This window comes from Myotis lucifugus, unplaced genomic scaffold (assembly GCF_000147115.1).
Source record: "Myotis lucifugus unplaced genomic scaffold, Myoluc2.0 scaffold_10, whole genome shotgun sequence".
Taxonomy (NCBI): domain Eukaryota; kingdom Metazoa; phylum Chordata; class Mammalia; order Chiroptera; family Vespertilionidae; genus Myotis; species Myotis lucifugus.
Genome location: NW_005871058.1, coordinates 2041369 through 2066765, shown reverse-complemented (window position 1 = coordinate 2066765; position 25397 = coordinate 2041369). Strand labels below are relative to the sequence as shown.

Below are 25397 nucleotides of genomic sequence, written 5' to 3'. Positions count from 1 at the left end.
TAGGGGCAAAAATATTTGTCTTCCATTTGTTTTTGTTTTTTTAAATATTATTAATGGTTTTAGAGAGAAACATCAATGATGAGAGAGAACCATTGATTGGCTGCCTCCAATCAATGCACACCCCCTACTGAGGATCGAGCCCACAACCCCAACATGTGCCCTGACCCGGAATTGAACTGTCACCTCCTGTTTCATAGGTCGAGGCTCAACCACTGAACCATGCCAGCTGGGTAATCTTATTGTTTTTTATTTTATTTTTGTTAAATTTTTTATTGATTTCAGAGAGAAAAAGAGAGGGAGAGGAAAAGAGAGACTGAAACATCAATGATGAGATAGAATCATTGATTGGCTACCTCCTGCATGCCCCCTGCTGGGTATCGAGCCCGCAACCAGGGCATGTGCCCTTGACTGGAATCGAACTTCAGTCCACAAGCCAATGCTCTATCCACTGAGCCAAACCAGCTAGGACTCATTGTTTTTTAAATAAGACATCTTTTTAGAGATGCTTTCACAGTTGAAGCTCTACTGATATTCCATCCAAGCCAACTTCTAGTTTTTTTCTCCTTGTTATCAGAAGAGGGTTTGGGGGATCCAAGGAGGTTGCAGTCAGCACTTCATTGGCACCTCTTTCCTCTTGCATCATCCAGATCACGCTTTCCTTTCAGGTTTGGGTAGTCGGGCCCTGGAGAGAAAAGATTCAGGTGAGCAGATGCCTGGAACAATCACTAATGACCTCATTTCTTGAAGCTGCATTGATTCTAATCTTTGTTTTATCCAGTTTGTAGCTCTGATAGCCATCTTTCATTACATTACATTTCTTACAAGAAAACTAATGTATTGAGAAACAATTAATTTTGCATGATACATATACACAAATTCAGGAATCTACCTACATACACCACAGGTTGGTTTGTTTTATTATAACTATCATTTAACAAATACAGAGAGATTAAGAAACTTTTAAAATCTCCACTTGGAGAGTGATGAAGTTAGATAATAATTCACATTTTTATAGAACTTTACATATAGTTGATAAAACACCTACAGATGCATCCTGCCAGCTGTGCTACAATTCATTCATTCTATAAATTTGTGTTGAGTGCCTACTATGATCCCACTATGGGCTTCTTAAGGGCCAAGCATTTGTAGGTATAGAAATGAAAAAAAAAATAGTAAAATTTCTGCCTCGTGTTCTAAATGTGAATGATCACTATTCACTACTATTATTAATATCACAGACACACAACATAAATTTTTAACAACAACTTTGTTATTAAAAATCATGTAATCATGTGACTCATTGCATAACTTCATTGTGAAAATGATGGTCTCTGTGGATAGAAATACTGAGCATGATTGACACATGAAAACTAAAATAACTAAAATCTACATCCCCTTCTTTTCAAGAAGCATTAACAGGTAAAGTTGGTAACCCAAGCTTTTTTTCCAGCTATTTAAGCAGCTGAAACTGAACTTCTCTGAATTCAGCTCTCAGAGATAGAGGGAATATCTATATTCTCTCTCCTACCCCCCTCATTGGAGTTGACTGATGATTAATCCAAGCTAAGAACCTGGAGTGCAACTAGAAAATGCAAAATAAACTTCATTTCCAGGTTCTCTCTCTTCATGGGAAAGCCTCAAAGAGTTTTTTCTTTCTGTTTTTCTGAGCTCCCCCCACCCCCCACTCAGGATGCTCCTAATATCCTTGAAACTTATACCTGCAGGTCACGATCTGTTACTTAATTGTCCAACTATGGCCACATCTGTATGATCCTTATAAAATTGTCTAATTATACAATAGCAAGACATTTAGAAATACCAGGCCAGACTTGGTTGTCTCACCCTTCCCAATTGACCTGCAAACTGACCCATCAAACTCTTTTGTTATATGTGTATAGCCTCATAGTCAGTTACCTGCAAAAATACTGAGAGTACTGCTTTAATATACTTCTCACCATTATTTATTTGTTAGGGGTCAGGCAGGGTGGGAAAAGAAAGGAACCATGGCTTCCAAGAAAGACAGAATAACACCCTACCTGAAAAGTGTTAGTTTCTAGGAATTAGAAAATGTTCCTTTATCCCATCATGGAAGAAACATCCATGTAAGAATGGGAACCTGTCACTCTCTACTGATGACTGCAGGGTGATGGATGGAAAGAGTGGTGTTACATTTATCCAGGTTGACTAGACAAAGTCAAGCTTCCGCGATGATGAGAACAACAAACCCAGGTAAGTCTACCTCTGAAGAACCTGGCCCTGAAATGATCCTTTCCCTCCTTTCTGCTCATTAGAATGGTCTCTTGGAGAATCACCTGCCACAGAGGATCATGACAAGCAGGATGCCAATTCTCAGCTGTCCATCCTGTTCGTGGAAAAGCCTCAAACAGGAACAGTGAAAGTTGGTGAGTGCCAAGCATAAATCCTGCTTTAAAAAAAATGCAGGTGAAATTCACATAACAAAAAATCAACCATTGTAAAGTGAACAACCAATGGCTGTTAGTACACTCAATGTACGGCCACTACCTCTATCTAGTTCCAAACTTTTCGTCATTCCAAACAAAAACCTTGTACCCCCGTTAAGCAGTTACTCCCCATTCTCCCTCCCCTCAGCCTCTGACAATCACTAATCTCCTTTGTCTCTGTAAATTTTCCTATTCTGGGTATTTCATATAAATGGAATCACACAATATGTGACCTTTAGTGTCTGGGTCTATCCATGCCGTAGCATAAATCAGTACTTCCTTTCCTTTTTATGGCTGAACTAGAGGCCTAGTGCATGAAATTCGTGCATGGACAGGGGCAGGGGGAGGGGTGTCCCTCAGCCCAGCCTGCACCCTCTTGCAATCCTGGACCCCTTGGGGGATGTCTGGCAGTCGGATATCCCTCTCGAAATCCAGGACCACTGGTTCCTAACCACTCACCTGCCTACCTGCCTGATCACCCCCAACCCCTCTGACTGACTGCCTGATCACCCCTAACTCCTCCCCTACTGACCTAATCACCCCTAACTGCTCCCCTGCTGGTCTGATCACCCCTAACTGCCTCTGCCTTGCCCTGCACCCATGACCCAGGATTCCCTCCTCTGGCTGGTCACAGGCACCCAGGACCCGAGCTTCCCTCCCTCTGGCCGGCCGCAGGCACCCAGGACCCAGGCCAGCTTCACCCAGGCCAGCCACAGCCACAGGCACCTGGGACTGCGGGGCGGGTGGCTTGTCCCTCTCCCAGGCTGCAGGTGCAAGCACAGCCGCTGGTGCCCAGGACTGCGGGGCGGGCAGCTTGTCCCTCTCCCAGGCTACAGGGACAAGCACAGCCGCTGGTGCCCAGGACCGCGGGGCGGGCGGCTTGTCCCTCTCCCAGGCTACAGGGACAAGCACAGTCGCTGGTGCCCAGGACCGCGGGGCGGGCGGCTTGTTCCTCTCCTGGGCTGCAGCCCCAGCCACTGGCACCCAGGACCGTAGGGCAGGCAGCTTGTCCCTTGCCTGGGTCGCAGCCTGACTGGTCCCCATTCCTCTCTTGCAAGCTCATTTGTGCCTGGCTGGTCCCTATTCTCTCCTCAGTGTCGAGTGTCTGAGCCATTAAGGCATGATGGCATGAGGGTGTGGTGACCATTTGCATATTAGCTCTTTATTATATAGGATAGTATCCCATTGTATTTCTATATTAAATCCTTGAAAAGGTGAGTTATCATTTCAGTACACTTTAGTATGTAGGAGTTGAGTGCCTGGAGCCTGGAGCCTGGAGCCAGGTGGGATACAAATAGGTTTCTTCATTTGTCAAGTGGGGATGATACTGCCTGTGAAGTACTTTGAATAATGCCTGGCATATCTTATATCTCTGAGCCAGTGTTTGCTGTCATTACAACATGCCTCATTCTGTAAAATGATTACACTATCAGGATGTATAATATCTCAGAGGAAGCTAGTCAAACAGATGATTCAACTTTGGAGATACTCATTAAAAAATACTGATTGCACACCTGTTAAAACACTATTCTGAACACTATAACATGTGAGCACTCAGAACTTGCAGTTTTAGCAGGATGAGCAGAAAACAACAAGTTAAACAAACAGATAATCACAAAAACCAAGTACCATGAAGGAAATAAGCAGGGTGGTGAGTTAATAACTTGGGGTCCAGGAATTTTTAACTAAATACATTTTTATAAGAAATACTAGAGGCCCGGTGCACAAAAATTTGTGCACTGGGGCGGGGGGGGTCCCCTCAGCCCGGACTGTGCCCTCTCGCAGTCTGGGACCCCTCGGAGGATGACCACCTGCTGGCAATCAGACATACCTCTGGCAGCCCGGGAGCCCTCGAGGGATGTCCACTTGCCAGGGGGGAGCAAGCCTAAGCTGCAGTTGGACATCCTTAGCACTGCTGAGGAGGCAGGAGAGGCTCCCACCACCACCGCTGTACTGGCAGCCATCAGCCTGGCTTGTGGCTGAGCAGAGCTCCCCCTCTGGGAGCACACTGACCACCAGGGGGCAGCTCCTGCATTGAGTGTCTGCCCCCTGGTGGTCAGTGTGTGTCATAGTGGGCAGCTTCTGCATTGAGCGTCTGCCCCCTGGTGGTCAGTGTGTGTCATAGTGACCAGTCATTCCCAGTCGTTCTACTGTTAGGGACAGTTTGCATGTTACCCTTTTATTATATAGGATAGAGCCCTGGTGCATGGGTGGGGGCTGGCTGGTTTGCCCTGAAGGGTGTCCCGCATCAGGGTGGGGGTCATGCTGGTTTGCCTGGCCACCCTGGGTGAGGGGCTGATGGCTGTTTGCAGCTGGTCACACCCCTTTCAGGGTGGGGGTCCCCACTGGGGTGCCTGGCCAGCCTGGGTGAGGGGCTGATGGCTGTTTGCAGGCTGGTCAAGACCCCCCCCCCCCAGGGAGGACCCTCACCCCATGGAAGTTTGGCCAGCTTGGGTGAGGGCTGTTTTCAGGCTGGCCACACCCCCTTTGGGGGAGGGGGGTCCCCACTGGGGTGCCTGGCCAGTCTGGGTGAGGGGCTGAGGGCCGTTTTCAGGCTGGCCAAGGCCCCCCCTTCCCCCTGCCCTGGCAACAGAAGCTCCCAGCCTCTCTTTTTCTTTTCTTTTCTTTTTTTTTTATTCTGGGATTTATTTACCTTCTATAATTGAAACTTTGTAGCCTTGAGAGGAGCTCAGAGCCAGCCAGGGCAGGCGGGAGGGAAGCTTGGCTTCCTCTATCGCCAGGGGCAACCAAGCCTCCTGCTTGCTCCAGCTCCGTGGCTGCCAGCCGCCATCTTGGTTGGGTTAATTTGCATATAGTTGCACTGATTGGCTGGTGGGCATGGCTTAAGGCATAGCGAAGGTACGGTCAATTTGCATGTTTGTCTTTTATTAGTGTAGATACTGGGATCAGAACTAGTCTTTGACACTTACCAAATAGTATGCATATGAGCCTATGGTTGCCTATATTCTTTCAGGTCAGGAATATAGAAGCACACTGCATGTAAATGGAAATGTCAGCTCCCCTCATGTTTCCAGAAGACACCAAAATGCTGGGCTGGCCCTGGAGCTAGAGTTTTCATGTACTTAGGGTCTTATCAGTAATCTGTCAATTCAAACAGATAGGAAAGTTTATTTCAAAAAGAGCAGCTTCATATAATCATATTCCCATAATTTCAGACTTCCCATTACTTGCTTAATAAAAAAGATTTGAAAAAATTTATACACTATAATAATAAAAACATAATATGCTAATTAGACCTGACAGCCAAACGACCTTCCGGATGACATTCCAAACGAAGCCGCAGTGGCAGCGGCCGAGGCAGAGGCGGTTAGGGGTGATCAGGCAGGCAGGTGAGCGTTAGGGGCAATCAGGCAGGCAAGTGTTTAGGGGTGATGAGGCAGGCAGGCAGAGTGGTTAGGGGCAATCAGTCAGGCAAGTGAGCAGTTAGGGGCAATGAGGCAGGCAGGCAGAGTGGTTAGGGGCAATCAGGCAGGCAGGCAGGCGAGCGGTTAGGAGCCAGCAGTCCCAGATTGCAAGAGGGATGTCCAACTGCCAGACATCCCAAGAGATCCAGGATTGCAAGAGGGTGCAGGCTGGACTGAGGGATACCCCCCAACCCTCCGTGCATGAATTTTGTGCATCGGGTCTCTAGTATATATAGATCTGTATACATACATTTGTGAATTTTTCACCATTTTTATTTCGTATATAGAATATCAACCCGCCCCCCCCCCAATTATTTCTACTAATTAATCCATTGCTCCTTTTTTGTTCCATAAACCTCAAACACAGGGTAAGTTGGAGAATCTAAAGACCTTATAAGGTGCTTGTAAAATAATCAGGGCCATTTCATTGCACAATTCTAGGGGCACCAGTCTCATCATAGTGTATGCAATGCAGTCCCATATAACTCCTTCCAGTTGAGAGCAAAACAAATGACAGTTTTTTAAAATGTCATTTAAAAATGATAGTTTTTATTGATTTCAGAGAGAGGGAAACATCAATTGGCTGCCTTCTGCATGATCCCCACTGAGGATCGAGCTCCAAACTCAGGCATGTGTCCTGATGGGGAATGAAACTGGTGACCTCCTGGTGCACAGGACGATGTTTAATCAACTGAGAGCCGCACTGGCTGGGCCAAATGACAATTTCTAAACCAGTCTGAATCACTTGTGCTTTTTCTAGGTGAAAATATCACCTTTATAGCCAAGGTCAAGGCTGAAGATCTCCTTAGAAAACCCACTGTCAAATGGTTTAAAGGGAAATGGATGGACCTGGCCAGCAAAGCTGGGAAGCACCTCCAGCTGAAGGAAACCTTCGAAAGGCACACTCGGGTATGGCCCTGAACTCCGGGCACAGGGGCCTGGCTAGCTCATCCCTTCAGGGTGGATAAAAGGTCATTTTTATGTTCAGCTTTGAGAGATTTCAGTCCCATAAAATTCTCTGGAGTTAGTGTTCCTAGCGTCTACCCTTAGCACGCTTGCCCTGCTGTGCCCAGAGGCTGTGGAGCACAGGACCCCTCCCCTATTGAGGGCATCGTCATAGAATCCACAGATACAGACGCGTCTTTAAGACAGTGCTGCAGGGTAGGGGAAAAAACTGAAATGTGATGGCATCTTTCTGCCAGGTAGGACTGACATGTGTCGGATGCATTTCATTGCAGATATACACATTCGAGATGCAGATCATCAAGGCCAAAGAGAACTACGCAGGAAACTACAGATGTGAAGTCAGCTATAAGGATAAGTTTGACAGCTGTTCCTTCGATCTTGAAGTGCGCGGTAAGAGAGCCTTCTTGTCTGGATCAATGTGATTTTTTTTTTTGATGGGGCATGAGGGGATGGAGGTGAAGGCCATTTAATACTATGATATTTTGAAAATAAAGTTTCCTTTAAAACTGTGTGTTTCTGGTTGTGATGGTCCCAGCAAGCTTGCTGAATTAAATAGTTATGAGGTAATTTACAAGGGGAAATTGAGGATATTATTGCTGAGCATATCTTGTTCATGCTATCTATATCCCTCCAATCTCCCAAATAAGGGCTGATGCTGTATTGAATGTACATGCTTCATTGGGTCCACTTATTCCCACTCAGGTTTGGGGGTAAGTTAATATGGCACATGGATGTTAGGATACCCAGGTGGAAGGGAGGGTTTCTCTTATAAGGACAGAGATGAGATATGGAAGTTCTTCATTTATATGTTTGGATTTAATAGGGATAAATGTAAAGGTGTACAGGTAGTTTGGGGGTGGGAACCACTTCTCTGAGTACACAAAGGGAAAGTTGACTTGGCAGTAAAGGTCATAAACTTAAGATGACTCCAAAGTGTGATGTCGCTACCAAAGACAAAGCTGGCATAATTTAAAACTAGGCCATTAGACACGGCATAGAATCTAGGTTTAGAAAATGATACCCCGCCCTGCAGAATGCTAGCTGATCCGCATCTGGAGTAATGTCTTGAGCCCTGGGCGCTATACTCCACCAGGATCCCTTCTGGAGGAGGGTAGCCAGGGGGATGGAGAATCCAGAAATCGTGCTCGATTCAGTGTGGATGAAGGAGGTCCTGCGTATACGATTCATTGTAAATAGAGGAAGGGCCATCACACAGAAGGACAGGGCCATTTTCCATGTACTCGAGAAGTGTTTAGGCAGATTAGAATCAAAAGGTAGAAATTAGGAGACGGTGAATTTTGTCTTAACATTAGAGTGAGCTCTTTCGATAAAGCTTTGTAGACACAACAGCAGGTTGTGAGAAGCTCATTCCAAGAGATGTCAAGCAGAGGCTGCGTGATCTGGGGTGGAGGTGTTGTCAAGATTTGTGTATTAAGTGGAAATCTGGTTCTGATCCAACCCCATTGGGATTATAGAATCTTGCCAGGCATCTCTGAAAATCACCTGAAGGGCTTCTTAAGAATTTTGATATCTGGGTACCTATCTCTGATCAGGTGAATCAAAATCTCCCGCAGGGAGATCAAGAAGCTGGCACTTTTTGAAGCTCTTCAGGAGATTCTAATAGGCAGGCAGGTGGAATGACAATGGGCTGCGGGAACATTGATTCTGTGTGAGGGAGGATAACTTATGCTATCTTGGTAGCATTCCAGGAGGAGCCATGCCCCTTCACCTGGCCTTCCTTCCTTCTGAAGAATCCCCAGTCTGGAAAGGAACTGAACACAAAACTGCCTTCCTAATGGTGTTTATTTTATTGTTTTTCTTTCCTTTCAAAGAATCTACCGGGAGTACTCCAAACATTGACATCAGATCTGCTTTCAAGAGAAGGTAACTTCAAAAGGGGACTCAGCGTAGCTTTTGTACAACATGAAAGTGGAGGATTTTTAAAAAAACACTTTCTCTTCCTCCACCCTCTATCATTTCAAATGAGAATTTTTTTCACTATAGTTAAACATACCATATATTCAAAAGTTAGTGTTCTAGAAAAGCCATGGGCTTAAGGCCAAATCAAGTATATATTGATCATGCTTTTTTAAAAAAAAAATCCTCACCCAAGGAAACATTTATCGATTTTAGAGAGACGTACAAAGAGAGAAACATTGATGTGAGAGAGAAACATCGATTGGTTGCCTCTCAAATGCATCCTATCCAGGGACTGAACCCGCAACCTAGGTAATGTGCCAAGACTGGGAATCCAGCCCATGACCCTTCAGTGTACGGGGTTAACACTCCAACCAACTGAGCCTCACAGGCCAGGGCTTATGGGTCATTCTTAAGAATATTCTTGTTAATAGTGAAGCTCCCATTTTGGCAGGTTTCACAGTTGCCTTATAAAAACACACTTTCAATCTATTCATATGTGCCTTCTTCCTTCATTGCATTATTTCCCACCAAGTGGCCAAAAAAGATAAATTTATAAAGATACACATCTTATGTAGAACCAGTTAAGTAATGTCAGAAAACTTACATCGCTTTTCATCTAGAAATCACTTACAGAGCTATTAAAGAACTTTCGAAAACACATTTTTGGACTTCAATTCGTATGACTTATATGTTATACACAGTTTTTAAATCCGCAGACTCCCCTTAGGAACCATAGCTAACATTTGTAAAGAGCAGGAAACAAAATCTTTATTAAAAAATTAAACATGCAAGTGAGTATATAGTGCCATTTAAGTGTAAGCTCCATAGCTTCTATTTAGAGTTTATAAGAAATCAAAGATGGTTGCATGTCTACTTTAAGATGCATTTCTCTATAGAAAAGCACTTTAAAAAAATCCTGTAGAAGGCTCATCAACATTTCAAAGGCAAATTTTTGAAAAATTCATTTTAAAAGAAAATGAAAAGCTTATACGTATTTCCCTTTAAAACAGAAAGAAATGCAACTTTTATTTATTTATTTTTCATTTTTTTAATCCTCACCCAAGGATATTTTTCCATTGATTCTTAGAGAAAGTGGAAGAGAGAGGGAAAGAGAGAGTGAAACATTGATGTGAGAGAAACATTGGTTGCCTCCTGCACACACCCGGACCAGGGCCCGGGCCGGGTAGGAGCCTGCAACCAAGGTACAGAATGGAACCTGAGACCCTTTGGTCCTCAGGCTGATGCTCTATGCATTGAGCCAAACTGGCTAGGGCAGGAATGTATCTTTTAAAAAGCTTTGCACTAGCTCCATTCTTATGTTATGTCGGTATCACATTATCTGATTCATCTATTGGTGGACACAAAGAGGTTACCTTTGAATATAAGCTTTGCACTTATATATGTGACATTGGTACACTTCGTCCTCCAAGCCAATCTCTGTTTGACACGAGTGACAGAGATCAGCAAAAGTCCTTTGCTTTTCACATGGGTATGTTTCCAGACCCTTCCAACTTGCAAAAACAAAGTACTTTGTGTTGTGTGGCTTCATTGCATTTGTGTTACTCCATTTTAACACAAATCTAAGCCGTTTTATATATGCAATCTACAAAACTGTGTCTCTTCATGTTTACTTTTCCACAAGTTACATACTCCAAAAAGTTTTCAATGTCACTTGTGTGAAAAGGAATAGTTTGTGTTGATTTAGTCCCAGGACTTGTGTGCTGGTACAAAATTGCATATACATTATACGTAGAGTGTTTGGGGGAAACTGTTGTGTATGTGTCTCAGCACTAAACCCAGATTTGCTTTTCTTTCGTTAATGACAGTGGAGAAGGTCAAGAGGATGCAGGGGAACTTGACTTTAGTGGTCTCCTGAAACGTAGGTGAGAACCAAGTGATGGAGTGAGGAGCTGTGGCCTGGAAATTTTTAGATACCCACTCAGAGAAGTCAAGTTTAAAGTAGATGTGTTTCAAAGAATTTCTTATTTCTTAAAATGTGTTTTGCTTATAGAACATAACAGAGTCAACTAAGAAAGAGACAGAGAAACAACTGCATACTAATCTGTTCAAGGTTTTAGCATACTAATCTGTTTGTTTTAGCTGGTGCTGTTATATTTTCTTCTTATATGTTTTATGAGTCTTTGCATATTTTCTTAGTCGGGGATGAAGAGATTGAAAACTGAGACAGAAGACTTAAATACCTAAAAACCTCTAATTTCTCTCATTTCAACCATGATTCCCTGTGACGCCGGAATAAAGCTTCCATTCTCCTGCCTTTGATATTTGACTAAAAATTAGTTTCACAATTTTGGTAGAAATATGTATATATATATACATATATACATATATATATATATATATCACATATTATATATATAAAATACATAGATATTTTGAAGGCACACCTACTTTAATATAGCATTTATGACTTACTGTATTTCATCAAATCTAAGACACCATCCATTTTAAGATATACCTGTATTTTATAAATCACTGAGCAAAAAAAATTGCTCCTAATAGTTTAGTATGACATACTTTTGATTATAAGATACATCTTTCTTTCAGAGATGTTTAAAATGTCAAAAAATGTTCATTTAAAAAGAAATAAAATATGGTAATAAAATAGAAATAAATATTTAGCATTATCAACCCTGTTAACATTGTTCGCTCTTACAATAAAACTGGTACAACTTCATTATGGATGTATAGCATATAATCATTTTATATCTATACAGTTGCATATATAATCATATCATATGCAATATTATATTTGTTATATATAAAGTTAAACATATCCAGATATTTAGTGAAGAAACAACAAGAAGAAATTGATTGTGTTTATCTACTAAATTTGTAAGTTAACAGTAAAATTACAGCTCTAAATTGATGATATATAATATTGGTATCAGTTTTCATTTAACTTTTTAGGTTAACTTTTTATTCCTTTTAGTGCTTGCTATGGTTGTTAAAAGAACACAAGTACAAATATGCTTGACAACAAATTATTTAAAAAAATAACTGGGATATCTCAGTTTAGTCTGATTTCAAGTTCCAATGAATGAAAAATTCACCCCAGCTCTAAACATTTAGCTTGAGAACATAAATATTAAAAGGTGCAATTTATTAACTACCAATGGGTATTAGCCAATCAATATACATTGGCAGTATCAAATCATCTTTCCTTCTTTGGACACTTCAAATTGATGCTTCAGTTTATAACACAAATTGACACTTTATGAAGACAAGAAAGGTTTTTTCCCTGCAAATATTTACTCAACCAGCAAAATACGGTTTTCTTGGTATAGAATATAATGCTACAGGTGATGTGAGGAAAAGAAATCCAGTGTCTCCCAGTGCCTGGCACACAGAAAGGGAAGAATACATATTTGCGGGAGGGAAAGAATAGTGGTAAAAACATGGATTTGAGTTTCAACTCTACCATTTACTGATTACATGACTTTGGTCAAATTATATGTCCTCTCTGAGACTTGGTTTCCATATATGTAAATGTGGAGAATAAAAACTACTTAATAGAATTATTGTGAGAATTAAATGTAAAAGGCATGGCTCCCAGTAGGTGTTGAATATTCACTTCCACCAAAAATGTGACATTTTCCCTTGAAGTGTTTATATTTGTAAACAAAATATATACATATACATATCTACCAGTCAATCAAAACATGATACAGTAGATTATTAATTGTCATACTCTGGGTAAAAAGATAAAAGAAAAAAGAACAGACTAGTTCTACCAGTTTGCAGAGTAAAAGAAATCACCTAATTAATGGTGAAAATTACTAGGAAATATGGGCAGCCAACATGTCTCATTTTCTTTACATCCCCTAATTATGATTTTGACTCATAAATAGATTGTTGTTAACATAAGAATATATTCATTTAATATACTATACTAATCCATCAACATAACTTTACAAATCATTGTGTTTTTCTACTAATTTGTGAATTGCATATGTTTTCATTGTGGTAATGACATGTGGTTACCATATCTACTCTAAGAGTCTATGGCAAAACCCCTATCTGAATATATATCATTATAACCAACATCTCCATACAACAAAAGATATCCCTGCCCTGAGTAAATCTTTTAGGTAGCATCTTGTTATGGGTTTTGACCTATATAAATACTTGAAAGTTTTATTCTACATAAAATTTCTATAACTGCTTTGTACTTCACTAGGATCATCAAGTTATAGAAATTTTTATGTAGATGAAAGTACTGTGAATGTTATATAGGTTAATCCCAGTGCTTGGAAAGGAATCAGGAGTGCCTATAGAAATTTGAATTTTTCTCCCTACTATAAATTAATGCAGCCATGCAGGTAGGGCCATCTGCAGCCACACATGTTAAGAAAAGATATGTTCTGGATGAGTTAAGAAAATGCTACAGATGGGAGCCTTGATCTCACAATCCAGTACAAAATGAGGAATACTTCAATCTTGCAATTTGGGATTCAGTTAAGTGACAGAGAGAAAAGGAAGGAACAGGCAAGAGGTCATCGGTATTTGCACACAAAATTTGATAAAATTAAGAATGTGGCAGAGTGAGGTATATTTTGGTGTTTTAATGGAAAAACATGGTGAAGATTGGTTTTATGAATCTATTAGTACTAACAAAACTTAAGAAATCACACGGAAAATGATCTTTATTACTGGCTTCCATCATAAAAATATTCACCTCATGGATCTAGGTATGCCTTAGTGTTTCACTTGTGCCTCTTTTTAGCTATTTTAATCTAGTTTGTTATCTTTAAATCCTTTCGCCAGTGTCAGGAGAATACTTGAAATGTATATGTATCTAATTCTTCTTGGCTGAAATACAAATTTAACACAATATATCATGGCACAATTTTACAGTTTGGGGACTATATTGAGGCTGGAATGCGACAAAAATCGAGCATTAATAAAGTGGATTGAGGGAATACTCACAGAGAATATATACATATGTACATATGCATTTTAATTGCAATTCTTCCAGACTTCCTACAAAATATTTAAAAGACATATTTGAAATTTAGACTGCTTTCAGACAGTAGATTTAGTAGATCTGGCAAATTATTACTAATATTCCAACATCAGTACAATTTCCCAAGCATTTCAATGTCCCCAGGTTAATAGAGGGTGTTGTTATTTCAGTGAGTGAACACAATACTTGTGTTTTTAAGAGGCACACTTTTTCTAATGGTGTTTTCTAGTCCTTTTCACAAAGGTTATTGATGGACCAGTGACCCTCACTCCCTTCCACTTCCCAGATTAGCCTCAGCATCCTCTGCCTCTAGGTAAAATGACTTACATGACAATGGAAATTAGATATTCAGCAGTCTTCCTTGCCTAACATCACCCTAAACTCTATGTTAATATTTGTATTCTCCTCCCGTTCCCATAATTGCAATCCAGCATTTCCTCAAAACACTGAAACAAGTGTGATTCATGTGACAATGCAAACATATGTAATCCATCATTTGCTAACATGGTAGCATGAGTCTGTTTTCACACTGATGTTTAAGATGTGTTGACCAGTTTTCCTGGAAAATCATATCCAAACCAGCATTATTCACAGTAAGTAGTCACTGTAACATTCCCTAATTAATCTGATAAAGAAGTCAATTAAATGTCAACAAAATCAGGATGATTTAGCCAATGAAGGAAATCCATTTAAATTATATTTGCATTTACCCTAAGGATCTTTTCCTAAAGAGTGTTTATTCCTGAGTTTTTGTTTCATTTTTTGGTTTTAAAACAAGGGCAGACAAATATACTTTAAATCAAATATTCTTTAATTGTGTATGTTCTTTACATGTTCTATATGTTCTTTAGTCAGTAATCGAAGTTTTGAGTCATAATTTTGACAATTACACTAAGAAGTTACTATTTCCTTGTTCATGTAACTCTTAATCATTTGCTTTAAGGTTTAACATTTATATCTTTATAACTCATACCAAGGCTGTCCTAAAAATTTCAAGACTGTACTTTAAAATGAAAAAAATAATTGGCCTCGTTTTCCTTCCCCTGACAATTTAGAAAACAATTATTTTCAAAATCATATGTATCCACAAAAATCAGACAAAAAACAAACCAACCAAAATAAAATAAAATAAAATAAAACGTGGCAATTTCAAATATTTTTGCATTAAAAAAATAGCAAAAAATCATGAGCATACACATTTACTAATATGGTAAGAAACACGCTATTTGCATAATCCAAAGGTGTGTGTACTATATGTGTACTGTCTTCATATTTAGATTAGTAGATAGGGTGTGCACACCAATGAAGGTAGAGAGCCTTTTCCCCTCATAGACCAATATTTAAAACTTCTAGTTCTTAAACTACTTTTTTCAATAACCATATCCTAGATGAACACTGGTCTTAAGTTCCTCAAATCTCACCTTCTAGACTTTTCAAGTTGAAAATAAGTAAAAATACCTTCAAGCTATTTCCTAATAGCCTCCAATCCTCCCTCTCCCCTCCCCCCCCTCCCCGTCTATGCTAGGAAAACGAGTGTTCCTATACGTGCACCTATCTAATCTTTAACTATCTGGAAGCTTCCCTGAGACTTAAAGCAAAGCCCTAGACTTTCTTCTCAGCTTAAGTGCTCAGACACTAAACAGAGCTTTCAACACTGAACCGGAAAACCCTTCCCGGTCGTTAAGGGCCAGCGAGCAGCAGCTCAGCTAAGCAACGGTTCTCCCCGGTTAGGGAGGTGAAGCAGCAGCAGGACGAGGAACCCGAGATAGACGTGTGGGAGCTGCTGAAGAATGCGAACCCCAACGAGTACGAGAAGATCGCCTTCCAGTACGGCATCACCGACCTGCGCGGGATGCTCAAGCGGCTCAAGCGCATGCGCAGGGTGGAGAAGAAGAGCGCAGGTGAGCCCGCTCGGGGGCGTGGCCGCCGGGGAAACCCCGCCCGAGACCCTCCCTCCCTCCCCCTGGGTTTGGGGTGGGACTGGCTGGGGTGGGTTTTGTAGGAGCGAACGCTTATTTTGATTACCTTTGGCTCCAGGTGAGCTAGTCCACTGCCCCGCACAGCACTGACTACGTAGGTAGTCGACAAGCTGCTTAAAGTGTAAGGTTAACAGAAGGATTACATTACAATTCTGCCACGTACTGCATATAATAGAGTATTAAATATTCCCAATGTCACTGATAATTTCTCAGCGCCCCCTTTCTCCAGCCTCCACATCTCCCTCACTCTCTAATCCTTCACTCTTGTTTAGGCAGAGGAGATTCGATGTCTGTTTTACCATCAGATTCTTGTACATTCACTTCTCACAGCCAATAAGGTTATCATCGTGTTTTGTGAAATAGCGATGCTGCTCCCTGGTGACCTAAAGTGGATGCAGTTCGTGTGGTTTTTAAATACCCTTTAAAAAAATACTGTAAGACGTTGACATTTAAACTAAGAAAAAAGAAATACGTTTTAAATTGATCATTAGCTCTTCATAGTTTCCTATACTTGGTCATCGTTCGTTATGGTTTATGACACAGCAGGTTAACATATCAATCTGATTCTTGTTTATTGTTTGTTAATGTTCAAATAGAATTTAAATAATCTCACCAACTCCTTTTTAAAATCTGCCCTTTATTTCTCTGTGTAAATTGGTTGAGAAATGGCCCCACAGAAATATAGAAGTGGTTTGTTTCTGTTTTGTTTACCAACTCGGCCATTCTCAGACTCACTCTCTCGGACTCCTGAAGTTTTATTTCTGAGAGGTGTCTGACACACCGGCCTTCCTTATACTTGTCACTTAGCTCTGAATTGATGTCTCGAGGTATGTGATAGATAACTTTTTTTAAGCTAATATGTATTTTGTCTTGCTAAAATGTGAGGGCATGAGCTTGTTTGAGAAGTAGTATAATAAAGTTGGAATGATGGAAATGCAAGCATGACAACTTCGTGAGGCATTCCACACTTAAAGGTATTTCACAAACTGTTTAAAGGAGAATTATTATCTTTAAAATCATAAAACATATGAACTTTTAAAAAGGTTAACTACCTTTGTTTAGGACCTTTCAAAGACAATATTTTAAAGGACCACTATGTTCTATGTTATTTAAATTTTGTTGAAACCCTGCGTTCCTAACTACATATGTAAGAGGAGTTTTTAATGTGCCGCTATTTGGGCAAGTATCCACAGTACAAAAATATCTGATAAGCCTATTTCAATTACTCAAAGGCATTCAATTTAGACTTATGAATCATTGAATTTATCTCACAAATTCTAGATTTTTAAAAAAACTATCTGTGACATAGAAGACATACGAAGGTAATACCAATAATTCTGACAGTAATTACTAGTATACTAGGAGGATAAGCATATTCTTCAGATTCAATTGGGTGCTTTATATCAGACATCCCCTGGAGGATTAGGACAATCATTTTAAAAGCCTCCTCAGTAATTTCTTTCTTATGTTTCTTCCAAAAACATGTGGATTCTCTTTAAACTTTATAAACCAGTTTATTGTATGTAAATCAGCCCAGAATTCTAAAATATAAGGATAATTTGTAAGGTTTCTATTTTTCTTCTTCTCTGAGTCTTAATTTTTCATTTTGTTTTGGGTTCTCATACATATATTGACTATTTAAATTCATAGCATATGTATATGCATATTAATATAGTTTTGCTTCTTCTCTCTACTAGCTTTTGCAAAAATTCTTGATCCTGCATATCAGGTTGATAAAGGAGGCAGGGTAAGGTTTGTTGTGGAATTGGCAGATCCAAAGTTGGAGGTGAAATGGTATAAAAATGGTCAAGAAATTCGACCCAGTACAAAGTAAGTGAACTTTACGAATAATCAGTGATAACTATATCAAACAGTAGTTTGACTTAATTTTCTATGAATAACAGCACTTTTTATTTAACCTTTACAAAGCAAAATTATATAGAGGGAGAATAAAACCTTTTCATGTATTTTGAAACCATTAAAATTACAGCGCTGTGTGAATTAAACCTTGTTTTAGATTTAATTCTATACAAACTATTTCAGATGACTCCCAATTATGGTTTTTGTCACTATAAGTTATGTGTGATTATATCAGGGTGTTACCAAACTTCTCTCAATTTTTTAAAATAAAAGTTTGAAAAATTTTGAAATACATATTTGATATACCAGCTGGGAGTCCCAATTTATAAGTACATAAGTTTTGTTTTTCCAGAGTAGCATCCAAAGCCTGGGTTTTATTATTGCTTGGCCCTCGCCCAAATGAAGAAGACAGACTAATCCCTGATGTCTGATGGTATCGCTGGTCTATTATGAAACTGATTTACAGAGATCCTTGTCAGCCCGAGAGATTTTCAACTCCAATATGTTTTTAAGTTAATAGGATTCACATGCATGTCTATAAAAGACTTTAATCCTAAAAATTTGTCACTTCTGTAGAACAATTAGGTGGCTTCTGATTTCTTAATGTGGTCATGCCTACAGAATGACTGTGATGATAAAAACCTCTTGAAGGTGGCCTGAATTCATCAAAAACATAATTTTACTTGGTTATCTTAGTCTAGAAAATGTTTAGTGTTTGATCCTCGAAGTCTTCAATTTGAGAATTTTCCAAATAAAATGTTTTCCTGTAGTCTGTTTTAATGCCCTACTACACGCATCTATAATCCAAATCATAGATAATGAAACTGGGCAGTCTTCTTGGCTTTTAGTTTTTTTGTTTCCAAATACCCAAGTTCTTTCTTAATAGATGGTAACTGTGATCTGATAACACTAGTTCTTAAGCTCATTTAAGAGAATGTCACATTCTATAGAATTACTGTCTATATTAATGATTAAGTTAATATTATTGCTTAAATTGTGTAATCATTTCTTTGCCCCAAAAGTCTGTGTCCCTGGACTAGGCAAGGAGTGGAATCAATGAATCAGTGAATAAGATCAAGGCTCTGTCCCTCTACAAAGTAGATAGATTGTTCATTTAAAAAATGTATAGAGTTGACAATCTCTCAGACAACCCTGTTTTCCAAAAATGGGTTAAAATATTAAATAGAAAATATGTGAGAACTTATTTATATTTGAAATAAAAACCTTAAATAGAAGAAAATGACTGAAATTAAATATTAGTGTATAAGTATGCATATAAATTACATTATGCATTATAAAGATAAAAAGTGGTTTCATGTTTGCTGTTCATTAAACTATGTAAGATATGCTTCATAAATGGCAGATCAAAATTATATCCCTGTCTTTCAAGCATTACCAAATTATAAGCCAAATTGTCTGGCAAGAAAGAAAAGAATACAATCAGGTTTATAGACTCTGTTTATCTTCCTCCCATTTAAAATAGATACATCTTTGAACATAAAGGATGTGAAAGAATTATGTTTATCAATAACTGTGGGCTAACAGATGATTCGGAGTATTATGTGACGGCTGGCGATGAGAAATGTTCCACAGAGCTCTTTGTGAGAGGTAAAGTGAAATCTCTTACTATAGTCATCAAGAGCCAGGGGCTGTCTGTTGGGGGTAATAATTAAAGTGAAAGTGATGAGGTGAGGTCTTGAGTTCCACAACAGAACTAAGTAGCATCTCTAGAGATAGTTTAGTTTGGATGCTCGATTGGCTCTGTATTGAAGCTACTCTACCCTGGCAGTTAATGTATATCCTAATTAATCTTCAGTTTCATTGAAGACTAGAAAAGCTAAGGAGAGAAAAAACTGCTGAGGACAAATGCCCATAGGTTTTGACTCAAGCAAGCAGTATTTTACAAAATAATTATTCTAGTTATACCTTCTGAAACCCAATGAAGTCTACAGAATAATCCTCATCTCGCATGCTCAGCTGATAAAAAAAATAGATTTCTCTTGAACCCAGCTTCATAACTAAAGGGGCATTAGTGGTTGGCACTGAGAGCTCTAAAGAGTATCATTTCCTAAGACATTGTGAAAAGAGCCAGAGGGTGTCAGTGAAGCCAGCCATCACTTATTTTTATTTTTGTGAGACCCCTTCTCAAGACAATTCTGCAATCTCTATCACCCATCTAGAACCAGAATCGAAGAATTTTAGTCTTAAAGGTTCTCCTTCATCAGAAATGTCTACCACCTGGTATCTTATTTGTCCATCCTATCCCTCCCCCACAGCAAAATTATGTTTGATACATTTTGTCTGCTCTCTAGAACAATAATTTATTTGATTTGATGAGTTCTGGGAAAATTTACTCAGGGCTGTCAGCTATTTATTTTGCCAAAAAAAGTCATAAAGACCCCCACCTACTATCTATCACCATCAAACTAACCATAGCTCTGTGGTATGATACTTTCTTACTTCTGGTTTTTCATCAGTGAATAAGTTTGGGGTTGTGAGGCAGGTTTGGAACATTTAATGATTCTGATTCTCTCTTATTTTCACACTAGAGCCTCCAATTATGGTGACCAAGCAGCTGGAAGATACAAATGCTTACTGTGGGGAGAGAGTGGAATTAGAATGTGAGGTGTCTGAAGATGATGCAAATGTAAAATGGTAAATATCTTTAATGAGGTCTGTTCATTTTTAATAGACAGACAAAAAAGTACCTTCATAGTTTGGACAATAGGAAATTGTTTTTACAGATATGAAAAGAATTCCAGTCTCATTCGTGTTAGTATAAATGGTAACTATACTAAAATACTGTTTTGTTTTTTACTTATGGAACTGAAAAAGATCTGAAAAGCTGTATTGGTAAGGATGTAGGGAAGTAGGTTCAAGGTTGCCAGGTCTGTTCAACCCCAAAGATAATAGATGCTCATGGAATATATACTTTAAAAAAAATTTTATTCCTAAGCATTTTATTGTTATAGTACCTCAGAAAAATATTTTAGACTAAGAATCACCAATTACTTAAAAAAAATAAAACCTTTTTTTTTTTTGTCAGATGGAAATATTTAAAAAAAAACACCTTTTTTTTTTTTTTGGTCAGATGGAAATATTTAATTTAATCCTAAATTAAAATGCTTTGTTGGGAAGTATAGTAAATTACATGGCCGGAGTCTGTAGTAATTGGCACAGAGTTGATTGTTCATTCTAATCTAGAATCATCAAATGTATTAAGCCATTATTCTCACTAGTGTACGTCAAAGGCCCAAACATGGGTAATATCTGCTCTTAGCATATTCATCTGTTTTATCTTGAATGGAAAGAGGGAGCTTATGTTCTTTTCATGTAGTTTTTCAGACAACATTTGTCATAATAATAATTTATTGATAGATTGATTTATACATTCTTTAATTCATTAAATCGTTCTTGAATGTCTGGTGTCCTGACAGATATTCTACAAAACACTGGGATATGGGGAAAACAAGGCCAATAAGGCCCATCTCTTGAAGGGTCATTTATAAAAAATTTTAATCTATTTTAACCCAGGTTTAAGAATGGTGAAGAGATCATCCCTGGTCCAAAATCAAGATACAAAGTTAAAATTGAGGGCAAAAAACACACTTTGATCATAGAAGGAGCAACCAAGGCTGATAGTGCAGAATATTCTGCAATGACAACAGGAGGACAATCATCCGCTAAACTTAGCGTTGGCTGTAAGTAAGACTTCCTTGGATGTCTTCCTTGTTGGCTTACCAGTGGTGTTGCATTTGTTAATTCCATTTTAGAAAAGTTTCCATCTATTTGATTTCTACCTGTGGCAATTTTAAATATGTAAAATTAAATTCCATTCTAGCTGTGTGTCTATGTCCTATCAACCGGGGTCTCTGAGAAAAGAACCAACTATTCAAGTTCACAGTAGAACACCCATATTGAGAGGGAAGGATAAAAACCACCTGCCAGAGAAGTTACCCATGGTTAAGAAATATTTTCATCTCCAAATTACATAATAGATGATAGTTAGACATGATATCAACTCTTGATCATGTTTGCTTAATCCATAGGCGAACTTGCTATCTGTTCATTAAATAAACATTCAACATTCTGCAATTACATTTGAGATGAGTTACTCAACTAATAGGCCTCAATTGAGAACACTGAAGACCTAATTTGCTCATATGCTTCAGAGGCATGTGAGAATTAATGTACTTCCCCTAAATGCCCACTATTAGTTCTCAATGGCAGTCTTTCCCTTTCAGTTAGATATGAAAATTAAAATAGCAGATCTCGCAAGAAGATTGATAATACACACAGAGCAGAAATCCTATTTCCTTACTGCTTTCTTGGTCCAGTTGCAATTCATATAATCACCAAATTATTAAAAAGTAATTTCAGTACACTCCTATGTTTCCTGGAGTGGTGGCCATTTTAGTTTAATATCAAAAAAGGTTTTTTAACCGTAGGCAGATCTGATATTTGTATCCATTTAGAGCAGGTACAGTCAGTTCTGTTATAATGCAACATATGCATTTCTGAAAATCACTGTGCTATCCAAAGTCATGAAATAAAAACCAAAGGACTAGGGAGAGGGACTGAGGTTATGGACACAACACTCAAAATTTTTGTCAGCAACACATCTTACAACAGGAGCATATGATTTCCTGTTATATATCATATCTTACCTGTAATCCTGAATCTATACCTTACAATATGTTGCTTTGTCTATTCAAAACCCAAAAAGAACCTAACAAAAATATTAGCACAGTTTTACACATGTTAAGTGGTTGATAAATAGAACAATGTATATGGTGCTTTACCTTAAAAAGGAACTGACATTTGCTTATGGATGTGGTGTCAAAAGTGTTGCAGCTTGTGAGCTATTGGATAGTGGTAATCTCAGTTGTGCATGGATGTGGCTCACATCACACGGGTGAACTGAGGCAGCTGGTAGATGTGTGTGTGGGAATGTGGGGGGTGTTTTGTACAGTCCTACCTGGCTCAGCTCAACTGGGTGCAGTTTTTTAAATTCACCTAATCTTTGTCATGAATAAAATTGTATGCAATCAAACATGAGATTTGTGTTATGCTACAATTGCCCCCTTAATATATTAATTGCATTGGAACAAATTCTCATTTTCAAAGCAATCCTTAATAACAAAACTGGCCATACCGTTGTGAAATGACACCATGTTTGCCTGTCTGGATTGGGTTTGGCACTGATAATTGTCTATTATTTTTGTAGTGAAGCCTCTGAAGATATTGACACCTCTAGCTGATCAGACTGCAAAACTTGGAAAAGAAATCTGCTTGAAGTGTGAAGTCTCTGAAAACATTACAGGAAAATGGACTAAAAATGGGCTACCTGTTCAGGAGAGTGACCGCGTAAAGGTTGTACACAAAGGAAGGTAAGCAAGCTAGGCAACCCCGAAGTGAAGGCTGGTCCCCATCTTTACTTTTTCCCCTTCCTAAATTACACATTGGCAAGAATGTTTGAAGAGCCGTCCAAGGGAAAGAATCTATTTCTGATTCATTGCTGCCGAATAGGAGAAGCATATATTTCTCTGTTATACATCATGTCCTACCTGTAATTCTGGGTCTGCACCTTACAATATGGTGCTTTGTCTATTCAAAACCCACTGACTGATTCTTTCTATCTAAACATGAGGTTAGAGGAATGATACTGATTCTAGTTGAGGAACTGGTCAAATTGGATTAACTGTCCCTAACCAATAAGTGTCACATGACCTTTCCAGAATTTTTTTTGGAGGGGAAGGGAATAATATCCTAGAACCTAGCAAAAATAATCTAAGGCATGGGTTCTCAAACTTGGATCCATGGATCCTAACAATATCATGAATGAACTTTAAGGGCCTTCATAAATCCTCTGAAATTGTTAGCAAATTCGGTGTGTACAAAAATACCTGTTTTTCTCCAGCAAGAAGATCCGTAGTGGCCATCAGATTTTCACTGGCTCATGACCTCAATAAAGTTAAAAAGTATTACTCTTAGGTTTGGTATATAAAGCCAAAGTCAAGGTTATTCTTAATAATTTCTTGAATCTTAAAGTATGGTATCAGTGAGATATTTTCTTTTAGCCTTTTTAATGCCATGAGATAAAAAAGAATAAGAGATTCTTGCTTAATAAGTAAGTTGTATTTGTAGAGATAACTCCATATAGTCTAAAATAGATATTTAATATGGACCAATACATAGGAAAATTAAGACTTCACATTATTCTCTCTCTAAGCTGCACTAAACAAGTTAATCAGATAAAAGCCAGGTGTCTCCTCAGTTTGGGTCATATACAATCTAAATCTTTGCAAAGTCTTAGAAATATGGTTTTCTCATTTCCTTAGAATCCACAAATTAGTGATAGACAATGCTCTCATTGAGGATGAAGGGGATTATGTATTCACACCAGATGACTACCCTGATACTATGTCTGCCAAAGTTCATGTGATTGGTGAGTAGATAAAAGTAACTTTTGCAAAGTCCTGTTCTTTTATTTTTGTTGTTGCATACCTTGGAATTGTAACATATTCAAAACTGTGTGATGTTTAAGGAAAAAAGTACATGAACTGTTATTAATCACTACCATATGGTTGATTCTTAAGAAATCTTACTATGAAGTAGTTTTGAAAGGTGCCTCCTTTACACTGACTCCTCTTACATTCTTTTTGGGCAGATAAAATATTGATTACTACCAATGTTTAACACTAGCCAAGTACTATCCCAGATATTCACATGGGAATGACTGTCTGATAACAAAGACCATGTTTAATATTCCAGATCCTCCTAAAATCAACCTGGATGGTCTTGATGCTGACAACACAGTAACAGTAATTGCAGGGAACAAGCTTCGTCTTGAGATTCCCATCAGTGGAGAACCTCCTCCTAAAGTTATTTGGAGCCGAGCAGATAAGGTTTGTTCTACACACACACATATACACAAACACACACACTGCCCACCCCACTTCCTGACCTCCATTACTTAGATGAAAGAAGAAGCAAATAAATGTACAGGGGTACAGCAACAGTGTAATTCTTTTGATAAGAAAAGATCAGTGATTCTCAGACAAATGTAATAATCATTCATTTACCTTTCATATATATGACTTCCTTCTATGTGACCTGGCATGTTTTTATGTGCAGTGAACAAGATTATATATTTCATTTTAATGAATGTGAGGGAATGGGATGGAGAAGAAAGATGCAATGAATTATTTAAATAAATAGATGGATAAAATTATTTTGCATAGTAACAAGTGCTATGAAAATTAAACAAAAATAGGCTAATATAATTAGCCAGTAACTGTGTGGTGAATGACAAAAGCCTCTTTAAATGACAACAAGGAACCCATTATGTGAAGATCAAAGAAGAAAGATTTTCAGGTGAAGTCAATGCAAGTGCAAAGGATAAAAGGAGAGAATGAACTTGATGTGTTGGAAGAATAAAAAGAAAGCCAGTGTGACTGGGGTAGAGTGAGGGAGAGAATAATAAGGTTGTAGTGGTAGATTAGTATCAGCTCATATGTGACCCTATGGATTCCTATATAAAACTAGATGCCTGGTGCACAAAATTTGTGCACTTGGGGGAGGGGTCCCCTCAGCCCAGATTGTGAGAGGGCACAGGCCAGGCTGAGGGACCCCACCGGTACAGGATCAGGGCCAGGGAAGGATGCAGGAGGTTGGTCAACCAGGGAGGAACCGTAGGAGGGCTCCAGGGCATGTCCAGCCCATCTCGCTCAGTCCCCATCAGCCAGACACTAGCAGCAAGCTAACCTACCTGTCGGAGCATCTTCTCCCTGGTGGTCAG

The 25397-nt window shown here is 38.9% G+C and overlaps 1 protein-coding gene across 1 annotated transcript in view; it reads left to right on the top strand.

The window, feature by feature from the left end:
- Positions 1–25397, top strand: part of MYBPC1 (myosin binding protein C, slow type) — an 81886-nt gene that overhangs the window by 32074 nt on the left and 24415 nt on the right. Inside the window, exons 5-18 of the mRNA XM_023749869.1 lie at positions 666–701; positions 2292–2402; positions 6648–6796; positions 7126–7243; positions 8686–8737; positions 10600–10656; positions 15489–15658; positions 17434–17566; positions 19080–19204; positions 20146–20251; positions 21131–21297; positions 22824–22986; positions 23938–24044; positions 24371–24504. Coding sequence (XP_023605637.1) covers positions 666–701; positions 2292–2402; positions 6648–6796; positions 7126–7243; positions 8686–8737; positions 10600–10656; positions 15489–15658; positions 17434–17566; positions 19080–19204; positions 20146–20251; positions 21131–21297; positions 22824–22986; positions 23938–24044; positions 24371–24504 — 1628 coding nt within the window. The remainder of the gene's footprint in view (positions 1–665; positions 702–2291; positions 2403–6647; positions 6797–7125; positions 7244–8685; positions 8738–10599; positions 10657–15488; positions 15659–17433; positions 17567–19079; positions 19205–20145; positions 20252–21130; positions 21298–22823; positions 22987–23937; positions 24045–24370; positions 24505–25397) is intronic.